The sequence below is a fragment of the Colossoma macropomum genome, unplaced genomic scaffold (genome assembly GCF_904425465.1).
Source record: "Colossoma macropomum unplaced genomic scaffold, Colossoma_macropomum, whole genome shotgun sequence".
In the NCBI taxonomy this organism is placed as follows: Eukaryota; Metazoa; Chordata; class Actinopteri; order Characiformes; family Serrasalmidae; genus Colossoma; species Colossoma macropomum.
This window is the reverse complement of record NW_023494793.1, coordinates 45,488,144-45,507,094: the sequence shown is the minus strand read 5'-3', so window position 1 is coordinate 45,507,094 and position 18,951 is coordinate 45,488,144. Positions and strand designations below refer to the sequence as shown.

Genomic DNA, 18,951 nt, shown 5'->3' with positions numbered 1-18,951 from the left:
TAACTTCCAGGTAGTTGTTAGGAATGTAAAACAGCGGCGGCAGCTCTGTGTCAGGACTCTTTACTGAGAGTCACTGTAACACTGAAACACACAAGCTCAGATATATGATAATGTCTGATAAAAGCCAATAATATATACCTAGGGAATGACTTAACATCTTCAAATGAGTGTGTTTAATCTAGAACAGCCAAAAAGGTTCATGTGAGTCTCTGTCAGCCAAGGTTGGGCGAATACTTTGATAAAGTAATCAAACCTTGCAAAAAAGAAAATGACGGTGTTTTGATGGTCTGTTTATAATAACCAGCTGCTGGTTTGACATTTTGTTTTCAAACACAATGAACTTAATTTCTAAGTATGAATGTCCCAATACTTTTTGAGCCACAGTATAGAAACAGAGGACTCTGAGCGTGTACTGACCGGACTCTGTAGAGGACAGTAACACTCTCCTCGGCCTTGAACACATGGGTCGGTGGGTACCAGTACGAAAGATCCTCTGATGCCAGAGCGAACAGGTGATGGAATACAGGTAATATGCCTGCAGGTGAACCAGACTGCAGTTATCAAAACAAAACAAGAATACAGCACAGAACAAAACAACAACAAAACAACAACAAAACAACTACAAAACAACAACAAAACAACAACAAAACAACTACAAAACAACAGCAACAAAACAACAACAAAACAACAACAAAACAACAGCAACAAAACAACAGCAACAAAACAACAACAAAACAACAACAACAACAACTAAAATTTGATTGGCCAGAACACTGTCCCTGATTGGTCAGAGAGCTATCCCTGATTGGTCAGAGACCTGTCCCTGATTGGTCAGAAGGCTGTCCCTGATTGGTCAGATAGTGTCCCTGATTGGTCAGAGACCTGTCCCTGATTGGTCAGAAGGCTGTCCCTGATTGGTCAGATAGTGTCCCTGATTGGTCAGAGAGCTGTCCCTGATTTGTCAGAAGGCTGTCCCTGATTTGTCAGATAGTGTCCCTGATTGGTCAGAAGGCATCTGTGATTGGTCAGAGGGCATCCTTGATTGGTCAGTAGACTGGTCCTAAATGGTCAGAAGGCATCCCTTTTTGGTCAGCAGACTGTCGTTGATTGGTCAGAAGGCATCCCTGATTGGTCAGCAGGCTATCACTGATTGGTCAAAATCCATCCCTGATTGGCCAAAAAGCATCCCTTCTTGATCAGCAGGCTGTTTTTGATCAGAAGGCACTCTGATTGGTCAGATGGCACTCCGATTGGTCAGAAGGCTGTCCCTGATTGATCAGAAGGCATCCCTGATTGGTCAGCAGGTTAGAAGGTGTCTGTGATTGGCCGAAAGGTGCCCATGATAAGTCAGAAAGCTGTCCCTGATTGGTCAGCAGGCTGTCCCTGATTGGTTCAAGGCTGTTTATGATCTGTAATCCTGAACTCATCTGGCCCTGGAGCAGTTTAGATGTATTGCATTAGTTAGAAAATACAGGGTTTGATATATATATATATATAATTTTTGTTGTGCACAACATGAGCATAAAAAGGGCACAGAAAGGTTTGGAAATGCTAGACTGAATGTTCCCACTAACCACAACTAAATGTTGTAGCCAGTCATTACTGGTTTGTGCTAAACAGTGTGTGTAGGCTGGCTGATTCCTGTATGTAGTAAAGCAGTTAGTTTGATTGGAAGATAAATTAGTGTGGTTCTCATCAGTTCTCATCAGTGAGCTTCATGTTTCTGAGATCAAAAGGATCAAAGCTGAGAATGACGCATCATGATGTAACATACAGATGAGGAGGAGTGTTGAAACAGCTGTACGCCTGTAAGAAGCTTTTGTGTTAAGTCAACAACAATAAACACTGAAGGAATAGTCCAGCTATTGTACATACACAAAAATGTATGTAATAATACATTTACAGTTTATTGATTATCATTTTATTCACTTCTTGTTCATAGAATTCCTGAAGATGCTTTGTACGAAACATCTAAACAATACCATTTGATATATAGTTTGTAATATTCATGCAAGGTATTATTGAATATGTAATTACAGAAACTGTTAAGTAATCTTTTAAGTGTTTTAAAGGAATGCATTGGTGAAGAATCACATGCACACAGTTCTCCTCTTACATCAGATGTGATTGATCAGCTAAGATGTTTGGTGTCCAAATTTCCCTTCTGAAGCTGGAGCAACAAGACTAATGTTGCTAACAATCTCTAGAAGTCAATAGTCACCTAAATCTTCTCTTTGAATTCATCCCCAAAGCATCGCTTGCCTTGCTTAAACCACATCCAGGTCCTTGTTAAGGTGGCACAGACTTGTAGAAGAGGTTTAGGACACAGTATGTTGGCCTGTACTGTTAACTTTCGCTGTGTAGCATCACTTTAAAACTAAAGCTAAACATGCAAATACAACATCTCATTCGAGAACTCTCTGATTGTTCTGTATGAAGATGCAAGAAGTCTTGCTGTGATTCTGGATGGCCAGTTATCGTTCACAGCTCACATCATGAACCTAACTCGGTCATGCAGGTTTCTCCTGTACAACATCTGGAGGATTCGACCCTGCCTAACTCAAGAGGCCATCCAGGTGCTCGTTCAGTCTCTTCTCATCTCCAGACTCAACTACTGCAACTCGCTCCTGGCTGGTCTTCCTATGTGGGCCATCGAGCCTCTGCAGCTCATCCAGAATGAGTCTTCAGTCACGTCACTCCACTGCTGCGCTCCCTTCACTGACTTCCTGTAGCTGCATCAGATTTAAAACCCTGATGCCTACAAAGCCAAAAACGGACCAGCCCCTCTCCGTCTGACAGCAATGGTCAAAACTCAAAACCCTTCGAGCTTCAAGTCCAGCTCGGCTTTACCCGCCATCCTTCAAGACACGTGGAAGATAAGACTGTTCTCTGTCCTGGAGCCCAGGTGGTGGAACGAACTCCCACTGGAGTCTCTCGTGGTCTTCAAACGGAGACTGAAGACCGTCTCTTTATACAGCACTTAAGTGACGCTGAGTTAAGTCTTTATTGTAATGTATTATACTGCACTTACTGAAATGTACTGCATGGGACACTTTCTCTAGGTAGACAAAGCACTTTTTGTAAGTCTCTGGATAAGAGCATCTGCTAAATGCTGTAAATGTAAAAGTCTTTTGCTGATCGACTAAATTTGGAGTAAGAGGAAACGTGTGTGCCTCGTATCTCCAAAATAATGGTAACTTCACAGGAGAAGGAAAAACATCCCCCACTTGTAATGAAAGTTAATGTAACCCTTTGGGAAAATAGGCTGTTTAAAATGAAGGGTGTTTTCTTTACCGCTGTTTTTGGCCGCGAGGATGCAGATGCTCTCGGCAGTCACGTGACCAGCGGGGATGGACAGCGTGCTCTCGCCATTGGCCGTCGGACTGTAGTACAGCCGAACAGTCACGGCCGAGTCGCAGCTGGACTTGTGACTTCCTGCTCGTTCGTGGCTCACGAGCGGCATCGTCTCCTCCTCACTCACGTCCATCTGCAGCACAAACAGAAAAGACTTTTATTTTTCCCAAATTTGAACAATTTTAACTCAGATTTCACTTTGGGTCTTGAAACAGTCATCACCCTTGTGCCTTTAACCCTTTAATGTCTAAAAGCTCATGTATGGGCCAGTGGAGTGGCGTGGTTTTGTCAAGTGAGCAGGAGGGCAGTGCCGTTATTCAGGCCTATTTTCACCAAGAATCATACAAGACCACCTCATACAGGAGCTGAAGCTGTATACGAGTGATTCCAAAGGTATTTGGTTCGTTCTCCATTTGGAGGGAAAACCGTGTCACACAGGTTTCAGGGCTTAAAAAGATGCTTAAAATATCAGGCACAGCTCCAGAAGTCAGTACATTTACACAGTTGACCTGAGATTAAATAACTTTTCCCTTATGATTCTCTGATTTTTCTCTTTTTATCCTGTTTCATAGTCGCTCTGCATCTGTAAAACAGCTCGACACAAAACCAATTTTCAACATTTGAGAAACCATTTTTAATATAAAACAATATTTATGTAAAACACTGTTTTGTATAAAACACATTCATGTTTACTTTTTGTATTGTTAACGTTGTACTACATTTAAAAAATATGTATTTTATTTTAAAAATTCATTTCTCTCAGAGATTTTTTTGGTCTCTGGTGTTATTAGGACTCTTATTCTACATTTTAACAGTATTTTCAGCTCTATTAATCTGCTTCTTTGGGTCGAGGCTCATCAGAGAGGAAGCATCTCAAGGCAGACGAGAAGGCGAGTCACACTCGCTCACTATATTTCACTAATTTACTAATAATTTTGTTTATCAGGCAGCTCATAACTTCTATGTGTCACTGGTATTTTATGCTGTAATGGCTGGGTAATTAAAATTTGGTCAAAATAATGCCAAAATATAATTTTTATTACTGATTTTAAACAATTGCAGAAGGTCACCTGACCAACAATGAGTTGGCCAATTTACAAAATCCTCTGTTTTACCCAGAATGTCACTGGAGTCACCGTCACTGGTGTTACACCATATTCATACGCAGTGACTGTAGAATATGTTTGAATTAAGCTCTCCTTTTTGCATTATGATAATAGGAGATGTTAATTGACACATTAAGATTATTTAGTTTTGGGATGAAAGAAACAGACTTTTTAAAAATGTATCCACCTGAAGTCCCACTCCAAATGGAGAATGGCCCAGTTCCATTTGTCAGTGGGGGGGATTCAAAGCTCTGTTTCTGCCTTTTGCTCATTCTATTTGAAAAGAGCGTTTATTAGTGAGGGAAGCTAATAGTTTGCAGTTCTTCCTGGGCATGAATAGACTGGGAGGCACCTGTATACAGTAAAAAGGCTTCATACAGTCACTGTAACTTATTCACTGTCATTCCCAGTTTTCAGCTGTGGCCTCCCATATATTTTCTTTAGCATCAGCGGTTTTAATCACTGTGTAAATAATGTAAGTTGTGCTCTGCTACAAGCCACCCCAGCATCTTGATGTACAACCAAATGCAAAATACAAGGGTTCCTGGGGGTCTGGAAACCCCTGATTGTCTCAAAATCAACATTCTGGGAATCCCTGAAAATTATGATGATATTATACTGTTTGTTATGGGGAAAAAGAAACACTCAAATCCAGATTCAGTGACGCTCATTGTTTATCTGCTTCCCCCACAATCAGCTTCTGTCTCTGGTGTTCTTAACTAACTAGAGCTGCAGCACTGCTCTGCCTCAGGGTGGCGCTGTAGCTGACTGGTTCACCCAGTCGGTCCTTCATAGTCTAGAAACTGTAACTCTGCCTGGATTCCTCTGAAAAACTTTACAATGAGCTGCAGCAGATCTGTAAATCTGAAAACTCGCCCAGTTTCCCAAGAGTTTGGAGTGAAGAGTGACTGTTCCTCATTTCTCACACTGAAGACAGAAGAGGAGACGAGGAAGATCTCAGTTAGTGTGAGGAAGAGCGCAGAACCGCACTAGAACAGAGACTTTACAGAAGAGGAGACGAGGAAGATCTCAGTTACTGTGAGGAAGAGCGCAGAACCGCACTAGAACAGAGACTCTACAGAAGAGGAGACGAGGAAGATCTCAGTTACTGTGAGGAAGAGCGCAGAACCGCACTAGAACAGAGACTCTACAGAAGAGGAGACGAGGAAGATCTCAGTTACTGTGAGGAAGAGCGCAGAACCGCACTAGAACAGAGACTCTACAGAAGAGGAGACGAGGAGGATCTCAGTTAGTGTGAGGAAGAGCGCAGAACCGCACTAGAACAGAGACTCTACAGAAGAGGAGACGAGGAAGATCTCAGTTACTGTGAGGAAGAGCGCAGAACCGCACTAGAACAGAGACTCTACAGAAGAGGAGATGAGGAAAATCTCAGTTACTGTGAGGAAGAGCGCAGAACCGCACTAGAACAGAGACTCTACAGAAGAGGAGATGAGGAAAATCTCAGTTACTGTGAGGAAGAGCGCAGAACCGCACTAGAACAGAGACTTTACAGGAGAACAGCTGATCAAACAGACATTTACTGACACTGAAGCATCAGCGCCGCTATGGAGAGAGAGTTAGCAGACAGACAACATGGGACCCCTGAATACCAGGGGGTACTTCAATCCCTGGCAGCAACCATGACAACAGAACTCTGATAGATCAGCCTAATTTTTAATTTTTAAACTTAACTTGGTTCTTTTGTCTGTAAAAATTGGTGTGAATATGCCCAAATACAGTGACCCAGTCTCATACCAGACTCTGCTGCCTTGGTCTGTTCATACAATGTCACACCCAAAATAAATAAGGCAGCTGTATGTAAGCAAACACTTCCGTCATAACTGGCCTAAATTTGATTTTGATATTTATGCAAGTTCCTCCATTTTAATGATGCACACTAAAGCTACATTAGTGCTTGTATGTAACTTACGAGCCAGTCAAACAAAAACACATGACAAAGCAGCTAAACAGCACATACACTGCAAAAAAGGTGTATTGTCAAGTAAAATTATATGAAATAAAGTCAATAAGTCTAATATTTCTCCTGTTGAGATTGATGTAAGCTTAATTTAAGATTATTTAACTTATTTCTAGACATTTAAAAGTATCTCACAATACTGGCAGATAGTTTTGCTGGTTTCAAGCTCATTTCTTACAACAAGCACAATTATCTGCCAACATAGTGAGATAATTTTACTCAATAAAACGACCTAAAACAAGCAAATGTTTTGTCAGAAATGTCAGAAATGAGCTGGATAATCTTATAATAAGAGCACAACCATCTCAAAATGGGAAATATTAGATATATCGACTGGATTTAAGATCGTTTCACTCATTTTTGCAGTGTATTATCATCATTAAACACGTCAGCCTGGAGATAAACAGCACAACTGAACCCATCAGAAACCAGTAAACCAAGCTGTTCAACAACACATTCAGCCGAGTGTTCAACACTAAATAACACTAAATATATGAAATCTCCAAAAAATTAGGCAAAGAAATTCAGCAAACTGTCACATCAGTATATGAAGACCTTTAATCACAGATCTAAAAAATCATAACAGCGAGCTCTGCTGAAAACAGACCGCTTTGGACCATTAGGATTAAAACTTGAAGGTTTTGTTTTTGTAATGGGAGATGGCTTCAAAGGTTATCATTAGAGACCACTAGTTACCTGTAGGACACCTATAGTCCATTGGTAAACTATCTATTGTATGCAGAACCCTTTTTGGTGCCGTATAGAACCATATACGACACACTCACCATCAGTCTGAAGAACATTTCACCATGCAAAGAACCATTTCAGCATGCAAATTGTTCTTTCAGTGTTCATGACTCTGTGTAGAACCCCTAAAGAACCCCTAGACAACTTTCATTTGTAAAGCACTTTGATTGACAGCAGTGTTTGAAAGGTACTATATAAATAAACCTGCCTCGCCTTGAAGAACCATCTTTTTTTAAATGTACTCCTAATGTACTCTACTGTTGTCTAAGCAGCTGGTTTGTTTGGGGTATTCTTGTGTACTTGACTGTCTAATGATGTTGATCTAATGCACAGCCGTGTCAACCAGCACGGAGTAAAATTAATATTCCGGCTCTTTAATGACCTCAAAATTCAGTGGATCAAATGACATTCAGTGGAAAGATTTCCGTAAAATAAATCCTATCGAAGCATTTTGTTAATCAAAGTGAAACAGCAGCAATTTTGGAAAATCCTATTCATTTTTCCATTGAGAAATCCAGCTCAGACCTGGAGTCCCTACAGTTTTCTTGAGGATGAACCCTCCTGTCCTACACTCTCAAAAAAGATGGTTCTTCAAGGGTTCTTTTAGCAAAGAAAATGGTTCTTTAGAGAACCATGAGCACTCAAAGAAGCTTATAAATGATTACAGGGTTCTTTGCATGGTGAAAGTGTTCTTCAGGGTTCTTGGTGACTTTCACAAACAAACAAAAACATCTTACAAATCACAACAATGCACTTGACACCATCACCAAATTCCACTAAACTCCCTACTGCACTACAGGTGTAGGTTTTACTACGCGTGTACTTATCTAAACGGTCTCTTTGATTAAGTATCACAAGTGACTGAACCTATTAAATCTAATTTATTTTTTAATAATAATAATAATAATTTATTATTTCTAAGACGTCTATTGGAAGACAAAAGGGTGTATTTACTTTCCATACTCTCCCTAGGCTGCTGTGAAATCCTTCTCCAAGTACTGAGCTACAATCTTGTCTTTAATTTCACCATGATGTTGCACAATATTGCATCACACTCTGGATTACTGTATTCTAAAACAAAAATAAACTCTGATTATTTTTAAGAATGGTGCTCTTAGAGTACCAGATTAACAGCCCTGCCAAAAACACTGTCTAGGAGGAGTTAGTAACACTGGTCAGGGCCGAAATGCCCCATTAATTCGAAATCTGATTTTAAATCATTCAAATTTGGACATTAATATTGCCTGGCGGTCATAAATAACTGCATTTCTACACTCTCACATACATTACCAATGTGTAAGACTCACGGGGAACTTTTCATTTCAGCTAAATATGGAACGTGACCTTGTTTTGAAACATCTTGTTAGCGGTTGTGGTTTAGTACCTATATATATATATATATAATATATATAAGCAATATGCCAGGTGCAACTGGAAGGCTCTCATTCATTGCTGTTTGGCACACATGAGGTGCTGCTGCCACTCACCTGCAATAAAATGCGCCGCTATGGTGAAATAAGATCCTGTGGCAATGGATGTCCATGCAGCAGATTACAGCTATTCTACCCGTTTTTTCCTCAGTGATTCTAGCTATAACTGCAGTTTTGGGAGGGGGGGGGTCAGTAAAATATCTTCGAGACGGGTCACTGAATCTCGGCTCTAAAGTGTGCAACATAGCGCGAAAGCCCTGTTTCTCAAAGACTGAGAACGGACGCAAATCCTTGGTAATAAAAGTTGCGACAGAGTTCGCTTCGTCCTTTCCGAGTTTGGTGGAAGCTCTGACATCGCTTGCTTGATGGCACTCTGGTTGGCAGGGGTCGGCAACCTGCGGCTCCACAGCTGAATCAGATTTGTAGGTGAAAATAAAATAATCCTCGTTTACAGTAAAATAAAGCTCTGCTGATCGTTCAACACAGATTAACAATAAATAATCTTAAACGCTGAAATTAATGCAGCCCATAACTGCTAGTTCACCTAGCTAGTAGCTAACGAAAAGACAAGAGAGAGATTTAAGACGAACATCGATAATTTGGAGACGAATGACTTATTTACATTTATAGTCACTCCAGCTGTTTTCCGGATACGTTTAATCTGCAACTAGAAACTGAAACACTAAAAAAACAGGTGAAGCTGAAGTCAGATTCTCGTTCGCCAGCTTCTCATTCGAATTCTCCCGTTCCACCTTAACTGGTTCTGGCGCCTCAGGCACCATTTAAGGTGGAACGGGAAAATTCGAATGAGAAGCGACTTCAGCCTTATAAAAAGTACAACATTGAGAGACGTGAAAAGTTTCCAGCTGGTGATGCAAGAAAAGCGGCTACAGCTGAGCTAAAACTAAGAGTAGAGCAAAAGTGAGTCTGCGTTTTCTATATATCATGTTTTTTAGCCTATACTAGTACATTAGCACACACGGAGACAGATGTACAGCCAAGATGGTAAATTGGACTCAAAATGCTGTGGCTCCTAAGGTGGTTTGATTTTTGTTGAAAGGACAAATTGACCCATATTGACTTTTTGGTTGCGACCCCTGCACTAGCTTTTAATGTAGTGTGCCGCCACAGACTGTCCGGGCGCTGCATGTCCGCACTTTGCAAAGTTCCGCCTTTTGTGTTCCATCAACATTTTGTTATCAATTAAATATTAGATAATCGATTTTTGACATTTGTGCATCGATTCAGAATCATCCACGTCCGCATCGCGATGCATCTAAGAATCGATTTTTCTCCCCACCACGAATATATATATATATATCCATCATCTAAACCGCTTATCCTTCTGGGTCGCGGTGGGGTGCTGGAGCCTATCCCAGCTGTCATTGGACAGAAGGCAGGATACACCCTGGACAGGTCGCCAGTCCATCGCAGGGCAGACAGACAGACATACACGTTCACACACACAGTCACACCTAGGGGCAATTCAGCATGTCCAATCAGCCTGACTGCATGACTTTGGACTGTGGGAGGAAACCGGAGTACCCGGAGGAAACCCACGCAGACACGGGGAGAACAGGCAAACTCCACACAGAAATGACCCTGGTCACCCAGCCGGGAATCGAACCCAGGCCATTCTTGCTGTGAGGCGAAAGTGCCACCCACTGCGCCACCATGCCACTATATATTTATATATATACCCTGCGATGGACTGGCGACCTGTCCAGGGTGTATCCTGCCTTCCACCCAGTGACAGCTGGGATAGGCTCCAGCACCCCACCGCGACCCAGAAGGATGAGCGGTTTAGATGATGTATGTATGTATGTATGTATGTATGTATATATATATATATATATATATATACAGAACTACATTAAAACAAAAATTAAAAACCCTATTTTTAAAGGAAAATACTACAAAGACAACATATCAAATGTTGAAAGTGAGAAATTTTATTGTTTTTTGAAAAATATATGACCATTTTGAATTTGATGCCAACAACATGTTCCAATAAAGTTGGGACGGGGGCCTGTTTACCACTGTGTTTCATCACCTCTTCTTTAACAGCACTCTGTAAGTGTTTGGGAGGAGACACTGCTGTAGTTTAAATGTTTTCCTGTTCTTGTTTGATACAGGATTTCAGCTGCTCAATAGTTTAGGGGCTCATTTGTCATATTTTTCATTTCATAATGCGCCAAATTTTATCAGTGGTGACAGATCTGGACTGCAGGCAGATCAGTTTAGCCATGTGCCCCCCTACACCATCATGAATACTGGCTTTTGAACTGTGCACTGATAACAAGTTGAGTGGTCTTTAGCCCGGAGGACACAGTGTTCATGATTTCCAAAAAGAATTTCAAATGTTGATTCGACAGACCACAGGACACTTTTCCACTTCCTCTCAGTCCATTTTAAATGAGCTCAGGCCCAGAGAAGGTGGCAGCATTTCTGGATCCTGTTTATATTTGGTTTCTCTTTTATGTTTTAGAGTTTTAACTTGCATTTGTGGATGCAGTGATGAACTGTTTTCACAGACAGTGGTTTTCAGAAGTATTTCTGAGCCCATGCAGTGATTTCCACTACAGAATCATGTCTGTTTTTAATGCAGTGCTGCCTGAGGGCCCAAAGATCACGGCCAGCAAATACAGTTTTTTTTTCTCCAGATTCTCTGAATCTTTTAATGTTATTATGTACCGTAGATGATGAAAAGCAGAAGTTCTTTGCTATTTTACGTTGAGAAACATTATTCTTGAATTGTTGCACTATTTCATCGTGCAGTCTTTCACAGAGTGGTGAACCCCTCCTCATCTTTACTTCTGAAAGACTCCGCCTCTCTGAGATGCTCTTTTATACCTAATCATGTTATTGACCTGTTCCCAATTAACCACCAGGTGTTTTTTTTATAACAACACAACTTTACCAGCCTTTTGTTTCCTCCATCTGAACTTTTTTGGAACGTGTTGTAGGCATCAAATTCAAAATGTGCATATATATTTTTCAAAAATCAATGAAATTTTTGTTTTAATGTTTGATGTGTTCTCTTTATACTATTTTCAATTAAATATTGGGTTTAAATGATTTGCACATCATTGCATTTCATTTTTATTTTGCACAGCATCCCCCCTTTTTTGAAATATATATATATATATATATATATATATATATATATACACCACTACACCATCATACTACACCATCACTTATCACATTACATTAATCAACATTGTTACCCATTATTCTTTGATGTATTGTAGACATGACTGTAAAGTGTGTAATTTTTTTTTATTTCTTGTAAACGAAGCGCTAACAGTGGTTTCATTCCCTGATCTGGACTTTCCGGAGGCCTGTACAGCCTGAGGTGCTTTCCCCAAGTCTGGTGTTGTCATTTTTTTAACACACACAGCTACAAACAACTCATAAATACAAAGATTATATCAAAGTAAAAGTTGTAATTTGCTGAGAACATGTTGAGTACATGATGTACACACGCTTTCGAAAAGCTCGAGATGAAGGAAGTGTGAGTGTCTGGTTGTTTTAGTTGTTGGTGTGACAGTATCTCATACTCAAGATCCCATTTTTTTTATTGTATATAAAATAATATATATCTAATATGTTCATATACCTCAATTACTTGCATAGTAATTAAATATGTAAATGTTAGCTTGTCTAAGTAGGCCTTGACCGGAGGCCATAATCTCTCTGTGTGCACTTTGTCTAAGTTATTTTGAGGCCTATATGTAATAACACACACGCATATATGTGTGTATATATATATATATATATATATATATATATATATATATATACATACACACATATATTCTCACCAGGTGTAGACACATCCAAACAACAAATCGATGACACTTACAGCTTGTTCCTAATGTGGCTCCCACAGACAAATTGGCTATAACTAAGTAATTCATGGATTACATACATACAATCATGCTAGTGTTACTCCATTATACACCATATATACATCAACCAAAACAGCAATGTTATCAGCCACATGTTGCCTGACTCTTCTTCTCATGGTTTTTATGAGTACCTGAAACTGAACATTCCCATTATATACTGTATAGCCTTACACTATATAAGAAGAAGCTAAAATCCAGATGTTTACCTTTGGTCACCGCGATGGAAGAGTTTATGTTTTCCTTAAGTTAACATGAAGTCGACGCTGTGTTCGTGTAGGTAGCACTCTGAGGGGGGAAGTTTGAGATCAGACTGGTTTCCGGGCTTAGCCAAAACCACACCAACATCTCAGTGCCTCCTTTTCATGAAATGGCATTTCATATCTTCTCTCTCTGCGCTTCAGCCGTGACGGTCTATCAAATAACTTCCACCAGAAAAGTGCACTTCCCTCTTTTCGCTCACTTACATGTGTAGCAACACAGCTGATATCCAATCCAGTGACGGAACAGTAACTGCAACAGTTTCATATTTAAAGAGAGAATAAACAGAAGGAGTCAAATACACTTCTCAAAAATATAGTAAACATTACTACAGTCTCACAGTCAGTTCAGACAGTCACCATAGCTTAATGCAGGACTCCTTACAGGAGCATCACACTGAGGAGCAAACTGGTGACTTTACATGAGAGGAAAAATCATTTTTGACTTTGAATGTAAGGTAACTAGATCTTATTCAAGGTCATTTTGGATGTTTTGTGCTGGTCAATTCATCATGAAATTCCCACACAATGTAAAGGATGACTGGAGTTTTTTCAAATTAGGCAAAGAAAATAATATACATTCGTATGCAAACGTTTGGATGCCTTTGGTCACATTACACCTATTTATAGATTTGAAAGTGTGTTAACACATCCTTCAACAGAGAACACACTAAAATGTGTTAACATATATATATATATATATATATATATATATATATATATATATATATAACATATATAAGAAAACCTCCAAAATGGTAACTTTACAGGGGAAGGAAAAAACCTACTTTACTTTTAATGTAAGTCAGTGGAACCAGAAGCACTTCCAAGTCATTTTAGGTCATTTCTTTTGGTCCATTCATCATGAAATTTCCATACAATGTAAAGGCCAACAAATATTTTCAAATTATGTCAAAAAATGGAGATATGAGGTTTTGTTCCAGCAACAGCAGGTACGTTCATTTTCTAAGCCAAAATAAATTAACACATCCACACTTAAATATGGCATTTAGTGCACAAGTACTACTTATAAACTTATTTATTTATTTATTTATTTATTTATTTAGTCCAATGTTAAATTCAACAGATAAATCAACAAAGTGTAATTTGACACACAGCTATATATGTACAGTTTGCAATTTCATACTGATATTCATACATAGTCTTATAGACATACTGTGAAAATCCTGGTTTAAGGGATGTTTAATAGTCATTTAACAGTAAAAGGCTAAAACAAAACAGGCCTTGTAGTAAACAGTGGTGCGCGATAGAGTTAAACCCTCTTTTCTGTTTGCGTGAACATGAAACTGTGGTTTCCTCTGTGCTCGGCTGCCTGTAAGCAGTAGCTTTCAGGCTTTACTCACTTCCTCCAGCAGAAGAAAAAAAGAAAAAAGCTGAAGCACATCAGGCTGCTTTATGAAACTCGTTTAACTCTTCTTCTCACTGGTGGAGAAAACCATTTTCTAAAGGCCTAAAAAAAGAGGGATGGAAATTTCCCTCCTCGGTGTTTGTGCTCTGTCCAGCAGGGGGGGCTATAGAATGAAGACATGTTTGGAAAGAAAATAATAGATAATCTAAAAAGGGAAAGTTTCAAACTAATGAAGTGACGGTTTCAGTATCTGCACACTGACGCAATATTAGCTTATTGATTTCATTCATCAATAGCTAAAACAGCCTATAAGTGAAGGAGCTGATGTTTTTGCTGTTTGCTCTGAAAAGACATATCAAATAAACACCATTTCTCACTTTTCAGACAATTTTCACCCAACACATCTTTGGTGTCTTTAGCTTTAGCTCTGGAGCTATGAGGCTAATGTGGCTAGTAAGTAATGTGAAACTTTCCCTCATCACTTAGCATAGTGCTAAATAAGGATGCATCAATACTAACACTGGTATTGGGTATCAGGCTGATTCCGCACTCATTTACTTCTACTCATAAAAATCCACCCATCCCACCATCCGATACCCGCTGATGAACTAAGCCGAGTGTAGCTGCTGCGCTAATAAACAGACACAGTGAAGGAGGATCTGCTCACACAGAGAAGAGTTACTGACTCCATCACTGTCGGACACAAAGCCGTCGGAACATATTTAAACATTCCGCCTTGGCAGATTCCCACCAGGATATACTGTGTGAATTTAGCCAGTTTATAAACACACAATCACAAGCGCTTCCCCAAAACAGGTAGAGACACATAGGCCAACAAAACGGAGGAGAAAAAGTCAACATTTCTTACCAACATCTGTCTTTGTCCAGTTTAATCTGTACAGTGATTTTTCTGTGAATCAGGCTGCAGAGAGACCAAACTGTCCTACCGTGAACATCAGCGCCTGCTTTAGCTTCAGTGCTCAGTGTTAGCAGCGCTGCTCAGCGTCTCAGCATGTTGCTCAGTACTCGGTTATTCTGAGTGAATCAGCTTTATTGATAACGGTCTGTAGACAGAGCGTCTGTAGAGGCTGCGTTTCCCGTAGCAGGTCAGTCAGACGGAGCGTTTCGTACAGTGTGAGTCTATAAATCGTAGCTTTGTCTGAACACGATGGTCTATTCAAACGGACAGTGAGAGTCACCAAAGAACAAGATCTCTAACATCACACAGTGTCTGTCTGGCTTTAGAGGACATTCAGCTACAGCTCAACCAGCCAATCAAAACACTCCAACAAGATGTAAAAATTGAAAGCGTGAGCTCCTCGGATGCGTCAGCCTCGGATGTGATTCCTGCTGTCGCTGTGCTGCTGAAAGAGACAGATGAGGATCAAAACTATGAAACCTACTTTACTCACAGCTGTACAGAAGAGCTTTTCTGACGGGGAGCAAAACCTCCACTGCAGCGCTGCTCGATCAGAGATCACTGATGTAATGTAATACTTAGTTGGCCAGTTAGCTAGTTAGGCTGAGACCTACTGAACAAAACCAATATAATTTAGTATAACAGAAACGTACAGGTGTTCTGATGAATTGTGTGACCTTGTCGAAATGTCCGGCAGTAGTGCATATTTAGTAGAGCTCTAAATAAAACTGATATTTTAATGGCCTAAATCATACGAAGCTGTCAGCTTCCTATTCGCCAGCTTTTCATTCAAATTGTCCAGTTTCCTCCTTCAGTGGTGCAGTGGTTGCAGTTTGGAGCCTCAGGCCGCTGCCCACTCAGGCACCCTTTAAGGTGAAATGGGAAAATTAGAAGAAGAAGCTGGCAAATAGGAAGCTGACCAGCCTCGTCTAAATCGCCGTGTCAGAAAATGCTGTCAGTACTGAAACTACAGCTCAGATGTCCCAAGAGGGTCTGATGTGAACACCACTCAATCCTGTCCCAGGGGGGTCTGATGCGGCCGGCGCTCCGTCCTGTGTGGTGCTGTCGATTTGTCTGCTATGATTGGATGGGCTGCTTGCGTGCATCGTAGAGCCTTGTGCTATGTGCTGCTATCCGGGTCAACCAGCATGACCAGGCTGGGGTGACCAGCTAAACCAGCACCAGACCAGCATGAACCATTATAGACCAGCTTACTGGAAATGTTTGCTGTTGCTCTGCTGTGGTACTGATTTAAAAAACACTCTTAAAAAGATGGTTCTTCATACGTTCCTTAGTATAATGGAGAATGCATTGTATGTGGTTCCTTTTTGAAATTGTTCTATGTAGCTCCAAAAAGGGGTTACAAGCTTGACATTGTAGCAATAATGGTGCTGTATAGAACCATATACAACACATTCTCCATCAATCTGAAGAACCATTTCACCATGCAAAACCATTTAAACATGAAAAGGGTTCTGTACAGAACCTTTTGAATAAGTGAATTTTATTTTTGGCTACTGGGATGTAATATTCAGTCTCTACTGGACACTGGTCATAACATATTTATTATTAATAAATAACATAACTGGAAAAACAGGAAGCGTTTTTGTTTGGGTGTGTTATCCCGATGATATGTTCATTTTTCAAAAGCCTGCAAATTTTATGAGCCTAATTTCAGTGTCCAGTATATTGGACAGTAAAATCCACTGAAATCACTGAAAAACAACATTATTCATAGAACATCATCTATTTTTACTCATAAATAAACACAAATCCTGAATGAGTGCATTTTGTAAAGTATACGTCCGTAAACACTAACCAAAGCACAATTTACTTCACTGAGTCCAAATGTCCAGATTACTGGACATTCAACTTTATCTAAAAATGTGAGTATGTAGAAATAAAGATCTACAATTTTTACCTTTCACTAAAGGAGCTTCTAGAAGGACTGAATCATTCCAGAAGTGAATACAGGATCATTCAGAAACTGTGCTGATTTGGTGACGGTGTCATATCAGATTCACATCTGACACTTTATGATTCATCATTCAGATCATTCAGGAAACATCATCATCGAACTCATCATCATCTGAACCTAAAAAACCCGCTTCGCCAGCTCAGTCACTCCAGCATTGTTTGTGAATTCTTGTTGACTCAATAATAAAATGCATAAATGTGTAAAATGTTAACTAACAATAGTTGACTCTCAGTATCGACTGGTCATCAGGTCTCTATGATAAACACCCCACTGAGTTTGTTATTCACTAAATGTTTAGCTAAGAGGAGCTAAACCACTGAAACCTCAATAGCTCGCTGACATTTCCTATGAACTTCACCCGTTTTCATAATTTACTCATTTGTTGAGTCTGTCTATTCTCTCCTTATCTGACAGTATCAGGATCACTGTGGCATCGCACAAGTTGCTAAGCTAAGTAAACAAACAGTTTAGTTGGCCAGTGTTAGGCTGTGACCTATTGATCAAAACCAATATTACTTATATTAGCTATCATTGATATGAATCACACACAGCGCTAACTTACTCATTACCTCACTACCTAATGTGTAGCATTACACAGAACAGGTGTATGAAACCAAGCACACAAATCTTGATAGACAAACACTGGCAGTAGAGGGTCGTCCTGAAGAGCTCAGTGACTTTAAACATGGCTCTGTCACTGGATGCTGCCCTCTGACACACGGCAGTTTGTGACATTTCTGTCCAGCTAGATCTGCCCCAGTCAGCTGTAAGTGACATTATTGTGAAATGGAAGCGTCCAGAAGCAACAACAGCTCAGCCACGAAGCAACAGACCACACAAACTCAAACTGGGGGCGCCGAGTGCTGAAATATACAGTGGCTATTCTGTGTTGAATCATCACTAAAGAGCTCCAAACTGCGTCTGGAAGCAACATCAGCAAAAGAACTGCATGTTAGGAGCTTCATGAAATGGGTTTCCATGGCTGAGCAGCTGCACACAAGTCTAAGATCACTATGCGCAATGCCAAGCGTCGGCTGGAGTGGAGTAAAGCGCCGCCACTGGACTCTGGAGCAGTGGAACTGTGTTCTCTGGAGAGATGAATCAGCTTCTCTATCTGTCAGTCTGATGATGAGTCTGGGTTTGGTGGATGTCAGGAGAACATTACCTACCGGAGTGAACAACAGTAGAGTTTGGTGGAGGAGGGATGATGGGCTGGGCTGTTTTTCAGGGTTTGGGCTCCTCAGTTCCAGTGAAGGGTGATGTTGATGCTGCAGCACAAAGACATTTTACAGTTATCTGCTTCCAGCTTTGTGTCAGCAGTTTGGGGAAGAGCCTTTCCTGTTCCAGCAGTGACTGAGCCCCTGAGCACAAAGCAGCTCCATAAAGACATGGAGTGACCAGTTTGGTGTGGAGGAACTCCAGTGACCCTCACAGAGCCTGACCTCAACCCCTCTGAACATCTTTGGGAATGAACTAGAATGGAGATTGTGAGCCAGACCCTCTCGTCCAACATCAGTGTCTGACCTCACAAATGCTCTTTAGACTGAATGGACACAGATTCCCACAGACTCTCTCCAACATCTTCTAGAAGCTTCCCAGAAGAGTAGAAGCTGTTAGAGCTGCAAAGGGGGACCAACTCCATATTAATGGTTTTGGAATGGGACGTCCAACAAGCTCATAAAGGAGTGACGGTTATACATTTGGCCATATGGTTTATGTAACATCTGAATACCTAAAGTTTCTTACTTTTTTTTATTAATTTTTACTGGGGGGCCACAGGTAGATCTAATTCAGTAGAACGGTCCAATGATATATAACTGAATACATTTCTTTAACAGAACTAAATCTTTTTTGTATAGACTTACATTAATGTATGATGTGCTGTGTTGACACCACTGG

The 18,951-nt window shown here is 40.3% G+C and overlaps 1 protein-coding gene across 1 annotated transcript in view; it reads right to left on the bottom strand.

Moving 5' to 3' along the window:
* Positions 1-12,946, bottom strand: part of jak3 (Janus kinase 3 (a protein tyrosine kinase, leukocyte)) — a 39,816-nt gene extending 26,870 nt beyond the window's left edge. The window contains exons 1-3 of the mRNA XM_036579674.1: positions 12,736-12,946; positions 3,295-3,487; positions 418-535 (exon numbers count right to left, since the gene is read on the bottom strand). Coding sequence (XP_036435567.1) covers positions 418-535; positions 3,295-3,487 — 311 coding nt within the window. The 5' untranslated portion in view covers positions 12,736-12,946. The remainder of the gene's footprint in view (positions 1-417; positions 536-3,294; positions 3,488-12,735) is intronic.
* Positions 12,947-18,951: the final 6,005 nt, after the last annotated feature.